The following is a 23,034-nucleotide window of genomic DNA, read 5'->3' on the forward strand; positions in this document are numbered from 1 at the left end:
TGCGCGTTTAAAAAGTTACAATACAACTGAAAATCCATAAAATCATTAACATGTAGCTTTGTCTAATTCGTTTATAATTAATTATAGATCCAATAAAAATGTAAACTTTAAACGAAATATATACTTCATAACGTTTTTTTTTTTTTTTTCTTTTATTCTTCTCCCCAAGATTCAATAATAATTTATATTACAGTAATAGTAACTATTCTTCATGTCAATATTTTCACTCACCTTTTCTGACAATTATATTATTTTTATATCTTTTTCCCTAAACACTATTATTACAATCATACTGATTTTTGCCTACAAATAGAATTATTTTGTGAGCATTAAGTAGCATATTGTACAAAGATGCAGAGTGCTTGGTTTTACAAAGTTTCTATAACGCTCGCATTAAAATCAAATTATGTACTTGGTTCGCTTTGTTTTGCAAATTTAATTTCTGATGATACTTAAGTTTTAAAGATATAATAATCGTCTAATAAAGACACTTTGTTAGAAGGACAGATGTTTAGATGCTTTAATAATTGGTCTGGATGCTGAAAAACATCACTTTGATAGTGATAATAATAATAACTTAGCATTTCTGCAGATAATTTTGATTTCCATCATTTTTATGTGATACTAATAGCACAATGCTTTATTATGACTGAAGTATTTTCATAAAGAAAATATAAATTTTCTTTGAAATTGCATCTCATATGAATCATTTTCCAAGCACAACAATATTTCACAAAAGACGGTACGAACATTTGTTCTAAATTTAAGGAACTGTAAAGTTCTTGTTCCATAAAAACAGCAAATACACTTGAAAACACTCGCAAATATTACGTTTTATGGGAAAATACGTTCTCTCATGTTGGACAAAACTTGCAATATGCTGTACGTTAAATACCTGGAACAGACTGGAATAAACTATTGTTTATGTATAAAATATAAATTTGTTGCTCCTCTTGTAATAACTAATATATAATAAATTAACAGATCCTTTTATGTTACAAATAGAACATAATATTACCTAATAATTCGTCTGCTAAAGTGCGCAGACATCGTGTAAAATATAATTAGTTCGATAAATTCTTGTTGTTTAAATTTATGGAACCGTAAATGAGGGTCCAGATAAAAGATACTTGACGTTACCAAATGAGATTGATGAAACAGTTAGAGATGCAATACTTTTTCCTTATTACACGATTGTGTAAATTACCAATGACTAGTAAACATGTAATATAAGCGATATAAATCATTAAAGAGAGCTAATATCACTCACTATGCGATACATGATAAATATAGGATTTAATTAAATATTTCGTTTATATAGTTACGTGAATAAGCCCTCTTGTGAACAAATTTAACAGTACCTTATACTGCTAAACATTCAATTCTATGATCCTTAATTTTGTATTCTAATAAGTGAGAATCCTTTTGACGTACATATATATATATATAGAAAGAGTATAATGTAAACAATGCTTCCGTTCCAGGTTACGTACATCATTATCACTTACAATTGTATTATTTTTCATTGGACACGGTTTGACGTAATGGTCAAATAACATTTAAAGGCCGTACTGAGTTTTCATATCTAAATTGCACATTTGAATCTGCCAAATAAGTTCAAATCGCGCAGTTAGCGAACGAGTATTTCTTTTTGCTATAAAATAGTTTCTTGTTTGAGCAGAAACATTTAATTCAAGTGAAACCCTCTTTCCCTGGTAGCAGCCAATAATCGTTCTTTCAAAATTTCTTCTGTAGGATATTCTGGCAATTTTAAATAATGTACGCAAGTATTAACGGAAGGATAACCGCCAGATCCAGCATCTACTTTGCGTACAACCGTTAATCTAGGATGCAAATTACATAAGCCCCCTGGAGGTAATGCTGAACATCCAGTAGCAAATTGTAGGAAAGCTTTCCTCTCTGAACCAGTTAGTGATACTAGTACATTGACAAATCGTTGGAATCCAGGACTACAAGGGAAAAAATAAATTTATATTAAGATACTAATAGATGACAGAAAATAAAAAATATTAAAATGTTACTATTTACCTTTCTCTTGTATAACCAAGTTTTGGTTCTGTATAATTAAGCAAATCTTCTCTAGTCCACTGTGGATTTTGTTCACCGCACAACATAGCTCTCACTTCTTCTGGACTGAAGGCATGTAATTTTTCCATAGGAAAAACTTTAGAGAAGCCAGATTTAAATGCTTCAAGTTGTCTGCAAATGCCTCGGTCCAAACAGTAAGCGTTTGTTAAATCAGCATATTGTTTAGCATTCTCAACAGTTACAGGAATCTCCGATCCTCCTTCTATTAATTCCACCTGATCATGTTGGAAAACTCTCGAACTTGGAGAATATGTCATAGTCAAAGCCAGATCTTCGATAGCTACTGATGTTCCAGATGGATGAGTGATGCATAATGATGTTTCTTCATCGGCAGAACTGCGTCCATCAGAAAGTGTCCTATCACGTTTGGCCATTCTATTTAATATTTCTTTTAAGAAATCACCTCTCACTGGATCGACAACAACGAGATCTTCAATATCCAATAGACCACTATACCATGGAGAAGGTTCTAATGTCGAATAAGCTGCGTCAGCCTCACCTTCCTCTGAGATGAAACTACTCGACATACTAGACGACATGCTTTCTTGTGTAACACCAGTCAAACCGATTTTTTCATTTACATTATTTGTAATATCACCACGACACATTAGCTTTAAGAAGGGACGAGATAACGGTAGATCGACTAATCTATTATCTTGGAGAACTTTCGCCAAAAATACACCAAGGAACCAAAAATATCTGACAGCACGATCACAAGCTGTAGAATCTTGAGGTAGAGGGGCAGGAAATAATCCACTAGGACGTACAACATAATATCCAGCTGGACGCACCTGCTCTCCAGAGACACATGTTTGTTGATTATCACATGATTCCTCGTCGTCGCATAGCCAAAGGCTTAAATCTTTACGTTGTAATTCTGCTGCAACTAGTGCAAAAAATTCCAAGGTTGGTCCCAAGCCAGTACCTTCCTCACCAACAAACTCTACCTCTAATATGCTCTTGCGGCTTGCATGTACCTATGTTAAACAATAATAATAAATTATTTTATAATCATATTTACATAAAATTTGTTATAGTTCTAACAAGTTAATATCAAGCATATACGATATTATACCTTTAATACTTGTTCAGCCCAGTCTAATAATTTCTCTCCCCTTGGTACACTGACTCTTTCGTGTTTAAGTCTACCCACGCGAAATTCATGACTGTCATCACGTCGTGGACTTAATCCGGGTGCTCTCTGCCTTTCAAGAACAGCATCTCTTTGTGTTTGCAACCAAACAATAGATCTAGATGCACCGAATGCAGTGCAACTAAAGTATAATCGCCTAGTCTCAAAAGGTAACAAAAAAGGACAGCTTCTTGCTAATTCTTCACACCAATTTGGTAATGCACCAGCAGCTAAAGCCAATGGGTCCTGAATTTGTTGTACTACTTTGTTTGTTATTTTTTTTGAGGTAAAATCATCTGGATGTACCCAGCACATTGTATCCTCTGATTCTACGATGTCTGATACGTTGTTTCTACCATCATCACGAGTAGTACTCAAGACAAACACATGTCTTAACAATTGTAAAACATCTTCTACCGTACATGCATTTGTATTTTGTGTAGAATTACGAGAATACAGCGTTACAATTGGGGTCGCTCTACCAGATGATTCTTCTTCTCTGGCCTCTTTATATATTATACTGTAAATAAAAATATTATTAAATTCTCGAGAACAAAATATCATTGAAAATTATTTAATATTCTTCATAGGTTATTAGATATAAACCTAATATAGCTGCTGGGTAGATAATTGTTAATACAATCTATATCAAACAAATAAAATGTTTTAAAAATAAATAGCCATATTACGTGTATGTTGGTTCCCATATTCTTCTTAATTTTTCTTGACGACTGCCTAATTCTGTTAACTGCATCAGTTCTTGAACTGCTTGGAAGATACTGGCGTGTGGTTCTAAAAGAGGTAATTCTACGTCTGGTATTCCTGGAAGTCCTGGACCTTTTAATCTTAATGAGAGTCTAGGCATTGGTAATGATCCAACTCGCGTACTTGGTTGCGTTTCACTACCAGGTGGTGGAACTTCCAAATCTGTTGTCTATTTACAACATCATGTATAATATTGTATAATGTATCTTATTAAGCATCTAAAACGATAAATAGCAATGAAAAGAGAGTGATACTTACTTGATTTATATTAGTTCTACCGGGTCTTGGGTCAAAAGCAGGAATGAGAGCAGAAAATTGACGTTTTAGAACAAATTCATCATCCCATGCACGTCTCTTACTGCTTTGTGGTGCTTCTTCTTCCATGAACGCTGCTAATAAATTACGACTGACCATAACTTCTTCATATTCTCCTTCACAACCATCACCTTCTTCTTCATTTTCTTCATCATCTTCCTACATTTTACAATTTACAATTAAGCATAAGACGCATATTTGTATTAAATGTTATTGGAAATTCTTTCACTTACTTCTTGATCATTTTCATCATTATCTTCCTCTTCTTCTAATACACCATCTTCGTCATCCTCTAATTCGGTAAGAAGTGTAGGACCACCAGTAGTTCTACCGCCACCTGCACTAGAGCTTGCAACTCCACTGCAGGACTCCAAAAAATCTTCGAGACTAACCTGAAGCCACAACTACTCATTACATTAAGGAGAAAGGTGTTATCTAAGTTATTTTTAGCTCTTTTACATTGTTACAATAATTTTTTAATAACTAATTTGCGATAATAACGATGTTAATTCGAAACAGATTAGTTTTTACCTGTTCACTATCACTACTTGTGCTCGTAAGTGACATAGTAAGTGCTTGTCCTAATCCTGCTCCAGTCGTTGTTGTAACTCCACTACCAGCGACTTGACTACTACTTGTTAAACTTGGATAACTCTGAGCAGTGCTAAGTAAACCACCAGGGAAATTAGGACTTAGTGCCAATCGAACAAGGCTTGAAACCGAGTTGGGTCCACGTGGATTAGAACCAGTATTAGAGTTAGAAGCTATATGCTGTCCACCTGTAGGCCCTGAAACAATTGGTGCTTAAATGACGATAGCATAAATTATTTCTTATAATTGAATAAACTTATAAACTATTCGCTATTATCGTTTGTTATAAATATTATATAATTTTATATATGATATAGATCACAAACAAAACATGCTTACATGCATTATTATTTATAAACTGACCTAACGTTCGCCTTCTAGCCATTGCAGCAAACGTTTCCAGTAAGCCGGTGGCGGCTGCTGGTTCCAAGGTATTGTTAGTGTCAGAGCAAGCAAGATTGGGCACAGACACAGACATAGGATTCGTAACCACTACAGGACAACCTCCTGTAGTATTTTGGGCAGATGAGCTAGCTTCTTTGTCCCGGCTGCATTCTTTACCAGCTAATTGGAGAATAAAACTGAACTTCGTGAGTACTCACAATTTCACAGGATGAAGACGAGAAAATTGACAATTGATGTAATTCGGATTATGTTTCTTTGTTCACTTCATATTATGTAAAACGTAAAAAAGAAGTAGGTATGCTAATGAACTTCCAAAAGTTGGACTGTATTGTATTTGCCGCATATTAAGTAAGAAAGAATGAAAAAAAACATACCATCCGTGATACCAGGATGATGTCTTGGCACAGGCTTAATTCTAAGTGAATTTTCATCTGTCTCTCCAGATACACTGATCCGAACAGGCACCAAACCAAGCAATTCACCACTCAGAAAGCTATTTGTATTATTACGCAATCTATCAGCTCCTTCTCTCATACGATCTAGTACTTCTGCAGCTTCCAAACTCAATAATCCTCCACCAGGCTAAAATATCACATCGTAAGTAACAATATAATATTTCATATCCAATTACTATGTATTGCCGTAACAGTATAATATCACAATATAAGTTTTATACCTTATTTCCTCGAACAGCAGCAAATAATGATTTTGAACTACTAGAAGCACGATTACTATTACTATTTGCTGGACAATCCGTGTTAAGAGCAAGACTTTCGACAATAGTAGCTAAATCACTTGTAACTGTAGTATCGGGCCTTGGATGTAATACAACGGAAAGTTCTCCTGTTGAATTTGCTCCACCTTCGCCAGTTACAGCTACTACTGCTTCGGCACGAGCAACTGATAATACGCTTTCTGCTATCGATTCAGCTGCTTGCTATTTGCATTAAATAATTCTACTTTTAATCAAATTCTATATAATTCTATTTATTCTATATATTTCTAGAAAGTCTACTATTTAGTTACGAATATTTGATCAAAGTTATGTTATACCTTAGCTGCAAGATTGTCAGCACTCGCTGCTTGATCAGTTGATGCTACTGAGCCACGTATAGCTGTATCAGTACAATCAGGTAAACTAGGAGTACTACTAGATTTTCTTCCTGTTAATACTCCTCCACCACTTTTACCTTTTGCTCCACCATCCACGTCTATACAAGTACCAACTAATCTTAAGTCGTATTTGCCTTCTGCTCCCATTCTATATGAATTAGAGCCACCATGGTCCCATGTTACATCTATCCAACCATTGTGAAGTTCTCCTGTAACTGTACCTTCGCCTGATTTAGAAAAAAAAAAAGAGAAGAAAAAAAACGTTAGTTTGTATAGATTTCATATCAAGAATAATATACAAAATATAAACCTGGTGGCACACCATCTTGATCCCTCCACTTCCAATCCAATCCTCTAACGACTCTAGCACCTGCGACTAAATGCCTTAGAACTTGTGTTTTAATTAATCTTCTTTGTTTCCGCACACCGGCTTCTGCTTCTCTTGCGGCACGACCAAGATCTTCACAAACACCTGTAACTTCGCCATAAACTTCAAATCCAGATACAGATAAATAATGTGTTTGACCGGAAGCATTTTTCCCAATTTGTTGTAATCGTAAGTGACGCCACCCTTGTGTTTCATCGCTCGGTGGCTCAAGAGTCCACGTAGCTGTACTACCAGGCTCATTTAAAGAACAATCATCCACATGAGCATATAGTGTTGTCCAAATAATACCATCTTTTGATGCCTGAGTAAGAATTAAATAATTTTATGTTACTTAATGAATTCTTTTGCAGATATCCAGAAAGATTTACGATTGTTATTAATTATAAAAAATACGATGTACGCGATATTTATTCTTACCTGAAATACCCAGTTTCTCAATGCACTTCTACCATATCCTCTAGCATGTCTTAAGGTATAAACGCTTGGAATAACCCACACTCCCAAATCTATTGAAAACCAAGCTCTTTTGTCATCATTAGTATGACAATTCAATGCTGAAGCATCTCTACTAAGTATATCTTCAAGATGCCCATACGGTAAGTTCCGTCCATCACTTGAAGTAACAACAACTAAACCATACTGACCAGGATTTACCCACTCTGCACAAGATCTGAAATACAATGATAAAGAATAAATACACCAATTTTTTAGTTTAATTGCTATATATTTTTCTTTTTATCAAAATCATAGAAAATTCATTAACTGTTACCTTGCATTGGTTCCAATCCAATATAATATGCCATTTTCATCAAAATCATGTTGATACTTAAATGTTAACTTATTGCCTTCTTTTAGTTTTTTCACAAAAGTAAACGTTGATCTATCGTGATCATGCCACTGTTTCGCTACCATTTTTAATAAATGATTTTCTAATTGCTGTATAGTACTCAATGGTTCCATTTTTAGACTTCTACCGGATCTATCAATAAGAGAACTCTCTCCTGAAGCTTTTTCTAAGCGAAAACGTAACCTCCTTGTTAAAATCTGTGTAAGAGAAAATTTTATGTTAAATTTATATTTGCGATATATAAATAAAAAATACGGAAGTATAAAAATATTACTGACTTGAAGGCCATAACCAGAACCTGGAGTATCATACAAATAAACTGGTAATTTTTCTATAGATTCTAATACCGAAACAAGTTTATGCACTAAAATTTTTGCTGAATTATGTTCTCTATTAGCATCTTTCGTTTGAAAGCAACTTTTAAAAACAGCTATCCTCTGTAATCGCATCTTTGTTGTTCTGAGCGTTGGTGGCTGCGGTCCTGGTGGTGCAGCCAATAAAGATAATAATGTTTGTACCAATCCACTAGAGTGTAGTTCATATGCAGAAACTCTTCCTTCTTCATTCAACAATATTTTAAGCTCTTCTAAAGAACTTTGCAATATAGTACGCCACTCACGATTTCCGGATTGTTGCTTTTGACAAGCTTTCTCTATTTGGTTTACAATAGCTCCGAGTTTGGCAACTACTCCACGCGGCTGTGCTTGAGCAGCTTTAAAGTAACGTTCATAAATATCTTGAGCTTGCACTTTAACTTTTTGTTTTATAGCTTCAGTTTTTGATCTTAATCTTTTTCCTCGTTTTCCAGCCCAACCAGCAGCAAATTCTGGACCTAAATAATAATAAGTAAATTAGCAAATATAAATGAAGAGGTATAATTATAATTTGAAGTATAAACTTTAATATACCTAAACTTGTTTCTGCTGTAAAAGAGTGCTTTGTACCACGATTTGATTCAAAAATAAAACCGGGAAGATCCTCCCTTAATATAGTGGCCTGTTGCTGACCATCACTATTATGTATACATAATTCACTTTCTTTTCTACTAGATAATGCCCAATTTCCAACAACTAATCGAGTGGGACCAGGACGGGATAGCACAGGTTGACTGGCAGAATTTGGTTTTACTTGACTGCGTGCTCTCTGGAGTTTCTCCAAAAATTCACCGCGGTTTTCTGCAAGAAACATACGAACGTAATTAAAATAATTTAAAGCCATAAACAAATTCATCATTTCCTATGAAGTGAAACATATTATAAACAGATGTTTAAAATATTTCCAGAAAGAGAAATTTTAGGTTTAGACTGCTAATCTGTATTGAGGGGTAGGAAATGCGTGCCCAACAAGGAGATATGTATACCTACCTTCAGTAGTAAGCGACTCTGTGTTCCTCCCCTTTCCTGTAGGCAGTTAGTAAAACCGGTTATTCACTAAACTAGACCCCTCGTAAAAGTTAATCACAAATGAAAAAGATAAAACATAAATTAATGCTAGCTTAGAGAAAATGAAATTATAACTTTGCATGTTGATAAAAAGGGACGATAGGATCGTTTCAAGAAAGATAATAATTAGATGAACGATATAGTTGGATGAAACATTGGATCATACTATTTAGAAAAATAAGTATCTACTCACCTGATGTGTCGGTTCCACCTTCTGGGCTTCCACTAGAGTACATTGTTGCTAATTTTCCGTCAAGTATAAATCTAAACCATCCATTGCTTCCATTTGATAATTCTAAAGCAGCAGCATCTGACCAGACATATAAACAATCTCGACCTCTACAAATGCACCAATCTCTCCAGTGATAAGCTCTTCCAATTAACAACTCTCGAGCATCTTCCATGGTTTGTTCCTGTCCTGATTGATTTTGTTCTGCTTCTGGTTCAGGAGCAACTTCTTGTGGTCCAGCTAATGAAGCAACTTTAGAAAATATTCCAAGACGAGCAAAATGCTCCAAAAATTCATCTTTTCCTTTAATCATCAAATCTTGTATCATTTGCAAAACTACTAAATGTCCATCTTCATCTTCCTATTAATGTTAAATTAAAAATAATTTATAGTATGAAGATACCATGAATATTTAAATATGAATCGAGCGAGATAGAAACAATACATTTTTTCCTCACTTAACAAACGCAAACACTACACAACTTTTTTAAGCACTAGAGTACCAGCGACCTTTAGTTTTGTTTAACTAAATCATATGAGACACAAATAATATAAAATAGACATTTTTCGAGCAGAAAGTGAATGCACTTCTGTGAAGTTTAAGCATATACTTTTGCATGTTTCAACTGCAGGAGACAAACAGTTGACAGAAGTGGACAAATAATTTCATTAGTAAAAAGAAAGAATTAAAAAATGTTTATAATTAGCCCTCTTTTGAACGTACTGCCAGCTACCTAGTTCATAATCAACCAATTATTTCAAATTTTCTAATATAAATATATATATATATATATATATATATATATATATATATATATATATATATATATATATATATATATATAATTGTCCTCTTTTGTCAAGTTTTGTGTCCAAAAAGAAATAAGACACTATGTCACTCATTAATATTAGCACCACTGTATAAAGTCAATATTTTTGCATTTTGTATAGCAATCGTTACTATGGTGCTATAAGACATTTTTGAGGCTTATTGAATATGTATCCTTTCTGAATAGACGAGCAATACATGTGTAAGTTTGTTAGATCTCACGCTTTAAATAAATTATGATAGGTGCATCATGTTAATAATAAATATAGAAAGAATATTTATGTAGTCATTAATAAACTCAGCAGACAAACTGAGTAAATGAACAGGATAAGGGAGACAAAAGGGACGTTGATCTAGTGAGCGGTAGAAATATGGTACAGACGTTACCGTCTTATCAAGAATGTAGTTCTGGGAACTGGCAAACTTGCGTGATGAAATGCAGGGCAATTTGGGGCCAATGATCGGCTTGAGAGGCAGAGGCGGTGGCGATGGCGCCTTTATCTCAACCTCCTGTGAACAATCTTAACTAAATCACTGGCACTCTTTGCTTGTGTGTCTGTTTGTCTATTGGAACATGTTCTTGGGTTATTAAAACGATTCAAACAGTCATACTTTTTAAAGGCGTTTGCTATGGAAGTATTAAAGAATATCTAACATATACTTAAAGCATAAAACGAATTTTTATCTTACCTCATTATCTAATACATTTGCAATAACTTCCACAAGCATAGCACCACAGCCGCCTGTATCAGAACCACATGTTTCAACGAGTAATTCTGGTTGTATATAATGTACCATTTTTCTAATTAAACTTAAACTTGCTTTTCTAACACTGGGGAGCATCGTTGATTGGAAAGTTGTACAAAATACTGGTAAAAGTCTTTTTAAATATACTGGAGCCATTTCAGGATCACCCTTTGGTTCTGTAAATTCTTCCGTTTCTGCTTCTGGCTTTCTATGCTCTTGATTTGGTGGTAACATCCACTCCCCAGGTGATTGTAATATAGCTGCGACTTCTCTATGACCTTCATCGACACGTTCTCTAGCCTTATCTAATGGAGTTTTTCCGTCTTCGTCTCTAAGATCAGGATTTGCTCCATGCCTAAGCAAAACTTTTGCAATCGCTGGCCTTCCAAAACAAGCTGCATAATGTAGACTTGACGATCGTTGACCTTTATTAACATCTGCACCTCTATCACATAAAAATTCAACCATTTCTTGTGTACCAAATGCCGAAGCCCAATTTAACAATGTTTGACCAACATCATCCATAAAGTTGACTTCAATACCTCCAGAATCTATAGCTTCTATTAATGCATCTGTATCTTTGGATCTTATACAATCAATTAGTTGTCTATGAGACTTTTCACCCGCACTATCCAAACGTCTTAATCTTGGTAACAATGGTCCTGAAGGACCTCCTGTAGTGCCACGACCAAGGGCTGATCTACCCTCAAACAATAAAACTAACAAAAGATCAACTAATCTCATAGAATCGAGAGCACATCTTTCATCTCCTTTTAGGGCCTTTTCTATTGCATCTGGTAATTCTGAACGTAGAAGATCGTGAGTTATCGATGGCGATCCCCTACATAATGTAGATAGAAGACTGATTATAGTGGAAACTGAAGCGCAAGACCTTGGTTCTGAAGTTGCTGCAGTAGTAGGCGGTGGAGGTGTCTTTGGATTACTGGAAGCTGCTGTGACAGATGTACCAGGTCCTGCAGCGTTTGATAATCTATATGGCAGATTAATTTAGAATATGCATCACAATCTATACACACACACACACACACATACACACACCATACATACATACATATATACATACATACATACATACATACATACATACATACATACATACACAGACAAAAACACACATATATGTATATATATTATGTGTTAATTTTTATTTGTTATTAATTCTTACCTATACAGAAGTTCAGAAACCAATCCATTGCAAGCTAATGGAGCAGGATCAGTTCCTCTCCTGGAAAATCTATCAGCCAATGATGCAAAGCAACGAAGTGCACCATCCGCCACATGTGCATCCTCGTGCCTAAGCAAAGTTGATAATGCTTCTACACAATCAGGCAAAGTTTTATCTTGAGGTTCAACTTTGCCACATAGACGTGTTACTACAGCCATTGCAGAATGTAATGTATCTCGATGAACGCGTGCTCCATGTTCTCTGATGAAACATAATGCACATGGAAGGCCTCCTGCTTCAAACACAGCACCTGCTTCTCTTGCGCAAACGAGTTCTAACACCTGCATATTATTTAAGATACGAATTTTAATATTATTATAACTAATATGATTATCATTCATTTTATATATGGAAAAAAATCCTTTCTCCTCTCCCTCTCCTTCTCCCTCTCTTTTTATTTATTATACCTTTATACATTGTTCTGCTAGATCTCTGCTAGCTCTGGAGCCTAGTCCAGCGCCAGACAGACGACCACAAATAGCTTTCACTGCACCTTCCATAGCTACTACTCTGCGTGTACATTCTGCAGAAACATCTAAATAATATGTTATGGCTCGAGCTGTTACTTCTAAAACACTGTCAGGTGCAAATTCATCTAAGAAAATTCTACATAATGCAGGCAAAAATGTGCGTGGTGGACAGCTGAAAAGTTAATAAATATTAAGATAGGTAACTAAAATAATTGAAATGAACAGACATATAATTATTACTTGTAATTATTACATACCATTCGAAACAGCGATCGACATTATCAGACATAAGTAATAACATGCATAGTTGTTCTAATGCAATTAATTGCATATCTCTTTCGTCTCCCTGGCCCATACTGAGCCATTCTAGTAATGTCTCCGGATCTACGTCTGTCATCTGAATACAGATGTATAAAAAATATAAGATACCATTTTAATTTATGCAAATATGGTAAAAGTACTATGATCTTAATGAGACAACAATTAACTATACTCTCTTATATTTGTTACAATAATAATATTAATTTATATAGATTTCAAAAAATAACACTTTTACTGAGCATTAATTCTAAATATTTTAAGCAAGAAACAAAGGAAGATTATTGTCAGTGAGATGTTATAAATAGCTCACTTTGTTCTATCGTTATAAGATATATAGAATTTCAAAATGCTCACCTTATGTCTTTTATAGCACCAACTAAATGGGTTTCAATCTGACGATCTGAAAATATAATATTGCACTATACTATGAAATCATAAATTGCACAGCTAAAATATTTAAGATTGATTTGCAGGTTTTTTACCAAAAGTAACAAACGCACGTCAAAACGAAGGAAATAATGTAAAAGAATTCGTTATTAATCGTATTTCAAAATTCAATATCGGACGTAACGTATCACAAATAAACACAACTGTTTCTCACTAGTAGCAGCAGCTCTATATTAAGACTCACTTTGACAGCTTTCTCTCTCCCGTGGTGTATGGCTTTGGCTGAATGTTATTTTTCTAGAAAGAAGCGACGACGATAATTGAGCGCTGCGCTTGTTAAATGTTAAACACACGCTCCGAACGGGACTTGAACAGTTCGATAAATAAAGGCACGTGGCATTGAGAGACAGCAATATCCTATATATATATATTGGTACTTGCCGTTAAAACACAAAGGATGGAAAAAAATTTGACACGACAATGGCAATCATTAGAAATTTTCTTCTTCATTGAAATAACGTATAAAATGCAACCTTTGACCGCATTACGTATACAAATTAAAAGGAAGATAAATCGAAGACAATTATTGAAATCATCTGATATTCACAACATACTATTATCTATAACTCTCCTGCTCGCGAGTATGGCTCAACACACAATGAAGATACATTACCGTTCCGCACAGTGTTCCATCCTTCGTAAGGGGTCAGGTCGCCATCCTTTATGAAACGTCTCGTTTCCCGATAAGAAAACGAACACGACAACGTACTTGCACCGTCGTTTGTACGAACAAGCTTATCGACGTACCACGAACGGACAAAGTGCTCCAAGCGAGCAGGGATATTCTTATTTTCCGTCAGTATTGTCGTATATATTTCGCCATTTACATGACATTCGGTATAATTCGGAATCACGAACTAACAGCAGCGCTCCCAAGCGTTTTCAATGGCTTTCAACGCAACGATTGCAACAAGAAGTTTTCGCTTTGGTGGATTCTCATGTATTTTCCCATTCTTTCCTTCTCCCACTTCCCTATTACTATCTTAGATCTCTTTATCAGACAGACACAATTTCATGCCTCTTCACCTTATGATTCACGGTCATACATAAAACGAGTATATGTATTTAACACTCGTTATCCTTATCTACCGTTATGATTACGTTCCTAGGTTTTATTATATCTCAATATAATAAAAAATATTCATTACCTGCGAGTAAATGGTTTCCAATATCGTCGACTGATAACATGCATGACGTGGAATTTCTATTGTTAATTCATAAATTTTAAAAGTCAAATCGATCCACTTAACTTTTTGCGCACAAGGCGCTCCTTCATATCGATAGACCGGATGTGATAATCGATTCGATTGTTCGACTTACGCGGTTGCTTAAATTACCGTTATTCTCACATACATTTACACAATTTTACAGATTCGCATATTAATCATATTATCTATCTACTTCATTTATCTTCATTAGTTACAATCAAATTTGGAAGATGCGATTTTTGAAAAAAAAAGTAGGCATATTCATTTTTAATATTTTTTTCTTTTTTATAGTTTTCAATATAAAAACATTTTCATGATACTTTCTTAACTAATATGCTTTACATATTTCTCAAATAAATTGTAAACATAACTGTGTCCTATTATACAAGAAGTCATAACATAACCAAAGCTTTTCTTTTTCCTTCGCTCAAAGCAGATATTAAATAGAATAAAAAAATTATTTTAAGTATGTACATTGTATAATTCACGTGTTATATATTTTACAATTTTGTGTCTTATTCTATTTCTTATTTTTTACGGACGTTTTTCTTCTTTTCTAAAGCTAAAACATATAGTTTTATAATAAATATAAAAATAAAGGATAATGTAAGTATACACTTGAGAAAGAAACATACCTTTACGTTCTTCTGCAATTTCCGCTCTTCTATCCTTCATATGCATAGGTAATTTATCTAACATCTTTTCTATGAAATTATCTACAACTAAAGACCTGTTCATTGATTTAACTGGAGCTCGACAAACTGGACATTCTCTGCGTTTCTTATTCCATGTATTAATACAATGAAGACAAAATGTATGCATACAATTCAAAGTCGTTGCTTTTATAAATAATTCAGAGCATACACTACATGTCAATTGTTCGTCCATTATATTACTAACTGTGTCCATTGCATCTTTGGATATGATGATATTGTCCATATTATTTTCTGTCAGATCTATAGTATCTATAATACGTAGATTCGAGGTATCCACAACTTCAAGCAATATACAACTGTCTTCCTTAAGCATGCTAGATCCAGGTGCTTGTAATTTTAAAGAGAAAAAAAAAATAAAGCAGTGAATGAAATATTAAAAATAAGTGGAAATTATTTAAATATGTACATATTTCATAATTAAAAAAATACCATTTTGTGATCGTACAGAGACTGATTTAATTTCTTTATCTTTTAAAGCTTTTTCAGTTTCTTTAAGCTTTTCTTCTAGTTCAATTTTTTCAGTTAATAATTGCGCTTGGATATTTTTCTCTTCCTTAACTCTATTCTCCATCATATTCTTCCATTCTGCTTGTTGCTCTTCCCTCCATTTTTCCATTTGTTCTTTCATTTTAATTTCCAATAATTCTTTTTCTTGTTTACTTATATCAAGTGCCTCTTGCCATTTTTGTCTCTCTTCATTTAAACGAGCTTCAAATTGAGTCCTTTCATTTTCTAACTTTTTCAGTAATTTAGAATACATATTTTGTAAATATTTTTCTTGATTATTACCAGCTGCTATTTTATCTTCTAATTTTACAATCTGATTCTTTAAATCTTCCTTATCATGTACCATATCCCATTGTTTCAATAAAATATTCAATTCTTCTTTTAACTCTAATTGTTCTTTTTGCTTATTTTCTAACTTATCCTTTAATTCTTTTCTCTGACTTTCATGACTTTCAACAAATGTCCTTTGCTCTGTCAAGACGTCGTTAAACAATTGTTTGTCAATTCGCTGCTTCTTAGGATTAGTTTCTTCCGTAAGATTAAGAGTAAACACATACTTATAATTGCTATTTGCACTAAGCTGAATAATATCTCCAACCAAAATTTTTCTTGTACTTCCTGATTCAAGAACAACATCATTAACAAAAGTATAACTAGAACTTAAATCCTTGATAGTCCATTCACCATTCCCTTCATATCTTATAATACAATGTTTTCTAGATATCAATGTGTCCAATATAATCTCATCGTTATCTCTTGCTCTTCCTATTTTGAACTGTTCGAAGAAATAATTTGTTTTTTTTATAATTTTTTTTTACTAATATAAAATACACATGCAAAATATAATGAAATTCCAGAAATTAACAATAAAAAAGGATTAATTAATTACAAAAAAATAATAAGTAATAATAAACAATTACCTCAGATTTATCAATATGAATATCACGAGCTGCAGCACCATTTCTATTTAATCTTACTAATATTGGTTCCAGAATCTTTACTTCATTATCCGGCATAGGACTTCTTTTCATGGTTGAATTTTCCATTTTTATAAGAAACAATGAAAAAGATGCAGAAACATCGGATATATATAGGTTATCTATTTTGACCGCATTTATAGTTTATTATGCTTCTCTTGGTCGCTTATTTGTTGATAATTGATTATAATAAATATTTAAAGCAAAATATTTATAAATCTATTATTTGCTTAAAAAATGTTAGTTTCAACGCAGTTAATATAAAAAAATTTAATTATTGACAATTTTGTACTTAAAACAAACACGCCTCTCTCATTTCTTAAATCGCGCCACCTCGTGAATTGAACTTAAACGAATATCTAAAGAAAATGCTTTATCTTAGAGAGTTAACTTACTTAGAATTCTTTTTTATCGATATATAATTTGTAATTTACGATATTTTTTTTGTATTTCGTAAAATATTCATTATCATAGCATTAAAAATAATTTCATAAGAATTATAGATGAAATAATAACATATGATTTTTAATTTCAATCGTTAAATCCAATCCATACATACTTTAGAATGTAAGCACACGCGATGATATATATATATATATATATATATATATATATATATATATGTATACATATCAGGTGAAAATAGATTCAACATTATAAGTTCTGAATGACAACGATAATTGTGGTAATTCAGATAATATTTATTTGATAAATATATAATACATTAAATTTGCCAGCACATGTGGGAGAAAAACACTTCTTTGCGAATAATACTTCCGTTTATCCCTAAGCTACTGCTACCGAATGTGATCTCCAGTTTTTCCAAAGAGAGCAGATTAGAGTCAACTTTGCATCTATTCGATTCTCGCTTCAGCTGGCATAATTTGAGCCGATACATAACTTCGATAGGCTTATGCATTTACACGGTATCTCGATCTCGTAAGAAATTTGAACGAGTTCGCACTGCTGTTAATATATCGGTCTATGATAATCGTATTACGTATAAGCTTATCGAAACTGTAACACGAAGAAATCGAACGATAACATAATTAGTTTTTTGTTTTATTTATTTATTTTTTCCATCATGAAAAGGTGAACAGCGAATATTGCAATGCACAATTGTTCCAAAACTATCACCAAAAAGAGTTTTCTGTAATACAAATCAACTTCAAACTCAACTTCATATTTATCACACTGATTCAAAAAGACCGTTAGTGATCCCTCGAAGAAATGGCATTGCGATAATTCGCCGCTCTTTAGGCTGTGGCTATAGTGAAAATCAGCCATTTTAAGTGTAAGCGCAGCGAATATTTTATCGATGATTCAGGAGGAAGGAGACGGTATGTGATGTAACGTTCTTGACTATATACAATTGCGATAAAAATTAATTAATTTATAAACATCGTTGCCTATTTACAGACTTAATGTAATCGCATTCTTATAAAACGGACATGTGTAAAAGTGACACGAATTAAATAAGTAATGGCCCAGACGACCGAAACATATTTTCTCCTTATACATGATTAGATAAATCCGTTAACATATACACATCCTTGGCCAAAAGTATTAGGCACCTGTATACATTGCAAATAAAAGAAAGTTTTTTTATTTTATTTTATTTTTTTTTTTTATTTTTTATTTTATTAATGAACGAAAAGATCGTGAAATAGGAAAGGCAAAGAGGAAAAATAAACGAGAACGAAAAAATAATAAAATATTTTGCAATGAATCAAAGGACTCATCCAATGGAACGAAAATCAAGACACTCGTCTCATTTATCATTTCATACATTAATAATTAAGAATGTCTAACAATTTTACACAATACTCTTGTTCACGACAACATATGTGGTCAACTTTACTAAAAAAAAAAAAAAAAAAATATTAAAAAAGAAAAAATAGAGAAAAAAGAAAAAAAGAAAAAAAAAGAAAAAAAAAAGAAAAAACCCATGAAGTCATAATAAAAAGATACAAGAACAAATAAAAAAAAAATTCTTTCGATATTGATTGATATCGAATATCACGTATATATGCGTGCACGAACATTCGACGTTAATTTTTCGCTTTGTACGCGTATTTTCTCTTCAAATCTTCGATAGAAAGATTCTGAAGAAAGAAGGGCGTCGAAAGTATAAAAATGCGAGCACGTAAAAAAGAGAAAATATAGAGGGAGATAGGGTCGATAGGCAGGGCAAGCGAAATGCCATCGGTTTACGGTCGCACAAACGAAAATCTTGGCTAATTTGTGTGTTAATTGATGGATTTTCCCCAAGCAAACTGCATGGGAAGACGAGGTATATCGCTGCTCGTAGAGGACTCGTCCTCGCTGCTGGAAGCGGAGGTTTCTTCAGAGATCATGGCTTCGCCACCAGCTTCCTGAGGTGTCTGACTGGCGCTGCAATCTTCGGCAGCTGCGGCAGCGGCAGCCGCTGCAGCTACTGCAACTGCAACAACGGGATTGGCTGGAGCCGTTGAGGAGGATGAAGTTGTCGACGAGGAAGATGAAGAAGAAGAGGTTGAAGAGGACGATGGGTCGCTTCTAGGTCTTCTTCGTGCGTTAACCGGGGTGGAGGTGTAAGGCCAAGTCGAATCTTCGGTTCTCGCAGAATCAGTCACAGAGATGCTCTTGGATCTAGCTCTCGTGTCAATACCAGTCCTCCGTGGCGTAAGTCTTAAAGAGCCTTGTCGAGATACCGATAGGGAACCCTCCGGTGTCAAGAGTTTCGGTGGTGCGTTCATAGGTGTGTGTGCTTCATCTAAGTCAAGTGTCCACGAGACCGAATCGCTTTTCTCAACAACAAACTTTATCATAGAAGAAGATTGTTGCGGGTTTTTGTCGAATGATAACGAATGATCTATGTGTTCAGGACCTAAAGATCTAGACAGTCGTGGCGAGGCTAGTTGATTCGCCAGGACTGTTACTACTTCGTTTTTTTGACGTAACCTCCATTGTAATTCTTCGTTACGTTGCAAAAGACGTTTGTTCTGTTTTGAGACTTGATGCATCGATTCATGGAGCATCTCGTTATTATGAGAGATCTGTCTTTCCATCGCCTCCTTGCACTGAAGCTGAGCCTTCAAATCTTCGCATCTCGCTTCGAGCATCTCCACTCGTTGCTGTAATATGTCCTTGTCCTCGATCTCCCGACGTATGCCGTCCAGTTCCGATCTCAAGGCCGCGTTCTCTTGACTCTTCAATTCCAAGACAGATCTCAAGGACTCGACTTCCGCCGCCAAGGCTGCACCTTGATCATGGACGACTGATCTTCTTTTGGTCTCTGCATCTTTACGCATCAATTCAGCCTCATGTTCGGCTCGTAGCCTCGCGATCTCTGCTCGATGCTCCTTTGTTGCCTCGTTCAAGCAATTATTTAGCCTAAACTCGCATTTCTGTCTCTCCTCCTGTAAGTTGCTTTCCAAAGATGCCAGCTGGTCCGCGTGCCGACTCTCCACTGGAAAATATCAAAGAGAGATTCGTTCTTGATAATCATGTCTAACCAAGAGATTGAAATAAACGAAACCGAGCCAGGAAAAGAACAAAAGCGATAGAAAAGACAAGAACGGATGGATCACACACTGGCCGAGCGTGCCAACCTATAATTAACTTTTCTTCGATCGATGTTACGAGCTCGTTCGTTGGAAAGCAAATAGCCCTTTCGAACTTCGATAACGTCATTACGTCGTGTTTTTCAAAAGTTTACTTGAAACCGACCTCTACGACGTCGTAGAGAGACGTGTGATGTGCGTAGGCACAGCAAACCCATTGATTTTAATTAACAATTGCTCCACTTCATCCGCTCACCGCTCACACCGGCATTACGACCATTATGCTCGTTACGATGCGAACATCATAATGGCATAATGCTATGTGCCATGCGATGAAGAACGATAAAATCGTTCAGAAATTATGACTCATTCGACTACTAAGTATAGCGTTTACTCGCTGAGCTGATTTATAAGCACAAAACGGACGAATCTATCCTCGAACGATTGTTGAATTATTGATAAAATCTAAAGAAAACAAAAAATATAACGATCGAAGAAATTATGAAAAGGGAGCAAAGCCATCTCTCTCTCTCTCTACTACTACTACTACTACTACTACTACTACTACTACTACTACTACTACACTACTACAACTACTACTACTACTACACTACTACAACTACTACTACACTACTACAACTACTACTACTACTACTATTTTCTTCTAGTTTTTTTTATAATTTTTCGCATTCGTTCTGGCTCGACGTCAAATCGAGTTATTCTAAAAATATGTATAGAGCTATAATGTAATATTTTGGAACGACGGAGTTCGCGTTGATGCTGGTGTTTGCGAATTGCGTCACATCGAGTTTTCGCCGTAACGAGTCAGAATACGAACGGAAACACAAATACACTTGGCACGGTCTTACGATCTTCGCGAAGCTGATCCAAGGCTCTGCAATGATCCTTCCTCGCTGTACTGAATCTTTCCTCTATGGTAATGTATTTCGCTCGTAGTTCATCTATCTCCGAGCACACTGCTAACCACTCGGTCTTCATATTTTCGTTATTCTTCTTTAGTTTTGGTGTTGAAAATGCATCCAGCTGAAAGAACGCGATACCATACATCAACAAGTATTATTCGAAAAAATGAATGAGTATTTTTATCGCTCTCTTAACACATATATAAATAATAAAGTCATTATCAAGATTAGATCTTTATATCATTAACATTATTAATTCTGACATAGATATGAGCCTTTTAGAAATCAAATAGATGATGTTTATTACTAATCGTATCCTCATAAAGCTGAAAGAATAATTCGTTTAAATTCTAATAAATTTTTATATAGAAAAGAAAAGAATGAATTTAATTGTAGTAAATAGAAAGTTTGAATTCACTTTGTTAATTGAAAATTGAATTAGAGACTTCGTTACGCTCCAAATGGATTCGATTAAAGTGAATTAAACTTACTTCGTATGCAAGATATTGTACGGTGACGGACAAAGCTTGGACAATTTGTTCGGCCCTCTTAGCGCGATGAACATCGTAGGGTACGTCCGTTTGAGCAGCCTGATCGCAAGTTTCGATGGTGGTGGTTCTTGTCACCGCATAACCGTTTGTATTATCTGTAACCAATGTCACCGGTGCCATTACCGACAGAGGCGTTCTTCGACATACGATAACGATCATTCGGAATCCTCAAAACCCGTTCATCTCACGAGCATCTTCCATGATACGTTTATCGAGCTCGTCGAAAGGAAAATTCGTCCAGCCGATGTCGTCGTCGAGGTCGAAGATGATTCGAATTTTTCAGAATTATCATGATGATCATTTTGTCACGAACGAGTAAAGTTTACAGATAAGAGAACTCGATTCCAATGGAAATCAAAATTTTTCTATTAGATCGATCTGAGATACTATATATTTAAATCTATCGAAATTTTATTCGAGTAAATGAATTCGTGAAGTAAGTATATCAGGTTGCCTTAATGAAGGGGCAAAAAGGCCAACAAATCTATCTACACGACGAAGATTTTTGGTCTGTTTACGTCACCGATCGAGCTCATTCTCTTCAGACGATGACGGACGTGAAAGCACGCAGGGTATTATGATCCTCACACCCCGCTCGTTTCTTCTTCCTCCCCGATCGCAATTCTTCGATCGCGTCGGGGAAGACTGACTTGAAAAAAGTCAGCGCACTAAAGGTCGGATGAACTTGATCGCGTTACTCGTCCAAGAACACTCGCCAGTCTCGACGAAGGCATACACTGGGTTAAGGACGACTGTCCGATGAGACCGAGAAAGATAGATACAGAAAGAGAGAGAGAGAGAGAGAGAGAGAGAGAGAGAGAGAGAGAGAGAGAGACTCTCGGAATCGTGGAAAGTCTGCAAGGAAACCAAAGACGTCTCTGCGATCACCTTGGCCCGACTATCAGAGACGTTTTGTACGTACGTACTTCCTATTACTCGACCATTCTCTTTCTCATTCTCTCTTATTTCTGTCTGAACACCAAAAGCAAAGTATTTTAAGAACGGATATCTACGTACTTCCCGATATTTACAGTTTCCTTTCTGTTTACGTAGTCGATCGAAAAAGATAAAAAAAAAAAAAAAAAAAAAAAGAAAAAAGGAATCAGTTCACCTATGGTCTCTTCTAGATTAAAATCTGTTAGAGAAATTAATCCTTTACGCCACTCTCTGATGAGTTTCTTTTTACGTAAACGAAAAATAAATACGATTGA

General features: G+C 34.8%; 3 protein-coding genes across 19 annotated transcripts in view; all 3 read right to left on the minus strand.

Moving 5' to 3' along the window:
- Window positions 1–133: 133 nt before the first annotated feature.
- On the minus strand, window positions 134–14,678 carry LOC124422087 (E3 ubiquitin-protein ligase HECTD1). Of its 10 annotated transcripts, XM_046958037.1 has the most exons (25): window positions 14,010–14,480; window positions 13,581–13,633; window positions 13,304–13,349; window positions 12,886–13,025; window positions 12,566–12,800; window positions 12,099–12,439; window positions 10,856–11,903; window positions 9,301–9,697; window positions 9,030–9,065; window positions 8,574–8,840; window positions 7,944–8,497; window positions 7,588–7,862; window positions 7,236–7,488; window positions 6,741–7,119; window positions 6,371–6,657; window positions 5,994–6,254; window positions 5,692–5,899; window positions 5,276–5,476; window positions 4,853–5,109; window positions 4,555–4,725; window positions 4,265–4,480; window positions 3,931–4,175; window positions 3,185–3,761; window positions 2,050–3,086; window positions 134–1,970 (listed from the first exon to the last, which is right to left on the minus strand). In XM_046958037.1, exons 4-25 carry the CDS (start codon window positions 13,023–13,025, stop codon window positions 1,688–1,690), a joined length of 7,668 nt encoding a protein of 2,555 aa, XP_046813993.1. In that variant the 5' UTR covers window positions 13,304–13,349; window positions 13,581–13,633; window positions 14,010–14,480; the 3' UTR covers window positions 134–1,687. The 10 variants fall into 10 exon arrangements, with proteins under 10 accessions (XP_046813993.1, XP_046813994.1, XP_046813996.1 ...); XM_046958038.1 differs by lacking the exons at window positions 13,581–13,633; window positions 14,010–14,480 and adding an exon at window positions 14,545–14,678; XM_046958040.1 differs by lacking the exon at window positions 13,581–13,633 and having other exon boundaries at window positions 4,853–5,100; window positions 14,010–14,481.
- LOC124422122 (E3 ubiquitin-protein ligase RNF8-like) lies at window positions 13,300–16,873 on the minus strand. The gene is made up of 4 exons (XM_046958150.1): window positions 16,748–16,873; window positions 15,750–16,602; window positions 15,240–15,647; window positions 13,300–13,349 (listed from the first exon to the last, which is right to left on the minus strand). The coding sequence occupies exons 1-4, from the start codon at window positions 16,871–16,873 to the stop codon at window positions 13,300–13,302; spliced, it is 1,437 nt and encodes a 478-aa protein (XP_046814106.1).
- A 611-nt stretch (window positions 16,874–17,484) lies between these two features.
- LOC124421559 (serine-rich adhesin for platelets-like) overlaps window positions 17,485–23,034 on the minus strand; it is a 41,306-nt gene continuing 35,756 nt past the window's right edge. For 7 of the 8 annotated variants that reach the window (XM_046956866.1, XM_046956870.1, XM_046956871.1 and 4 more), the window contains 3 exons: window positions 21,764–21,918; window positions 21,219–21,393; window positions 17,485–20,255 (listed from right to left, as the gene is read on the minus strand). In XM_046956866.1, coding sequence (XP_046812822.1) covers window positions 19,054–20,255; window positions 21,219–21,393; window positions 21,764–21,918 — 1,532 coding nt within the window. In that variant the 3' untranslated portion in view covers window positions 17,485–19,053. The remainder of the gene's footprint in view (window positions 20,256–21,218; window positions 21,394–21,763; window positions 21,919–23,034) is intronic. The other variant, XM_046956872.1, reaches the window with a different exon arrangement.

The sequence above is a fragment of the Vespa crabro genome, chromosome 2 (genome assembly GCF_910589235.1).
Source record: "Vespa crabro chromosome 2, iyVesCrab1.2, whole genome shotgun sequence".
In the NCBI taxonomy this organism is placed as follows: domain Eukaryota; kingdom Metazoa; phylum Arthropoda; class Insecta; order Hymenoptera; family Vespidae; genus Vespa; species Vespa crabro.

Excerpts from the sequence above, each read along its gene's own strand:
- LOC124422087 (XM_046958038.1), bottom strand. The coding sequence starts at position 13,025 with ATGACAGACGTAGATCCGGAGACATTACTAGAATGGCTCAGTATGGGC. Across the intron at positions 5,110-5,275 it reads GGCTAGAAGGCGAACGTTAG|GGCCTACAGGTGGACAGCAT; the intron begins GTCAGTTTATAA and ends CAATTGTTTCAG. Across the intron at positions 1,971-2,049 it reads CTTGGTTATACAAGAGAAAG|TCCTGGATTCCAACGATTTG; the intron begins GTAAATAGTAAC and ends TTTCCCTTGTAG.
- LOC124422122 (XM_046958150.1), bottom strand. The coding sequence starts at position 16,873 with ATGGAAAATTCAACCATGAAAAGAAGTCCTATGCCGGATAATGAAGTA. Across the intron at positions 16,603-16,747 it reads TTCATATTGATAAATCTGAG|TTCAAAATAGGAAGAGCAAG; the intron begins GTAATTGTTTAT and ends TTCTTCGAACAG. Across the intron at positions 13,350-15,239 it reads AATTGCAGAAGAACGTAAAG|ATCGTCAGATTGAAACCCAT; the intron begins GTATGTTTCTTT and ends TTATATTTTCAG.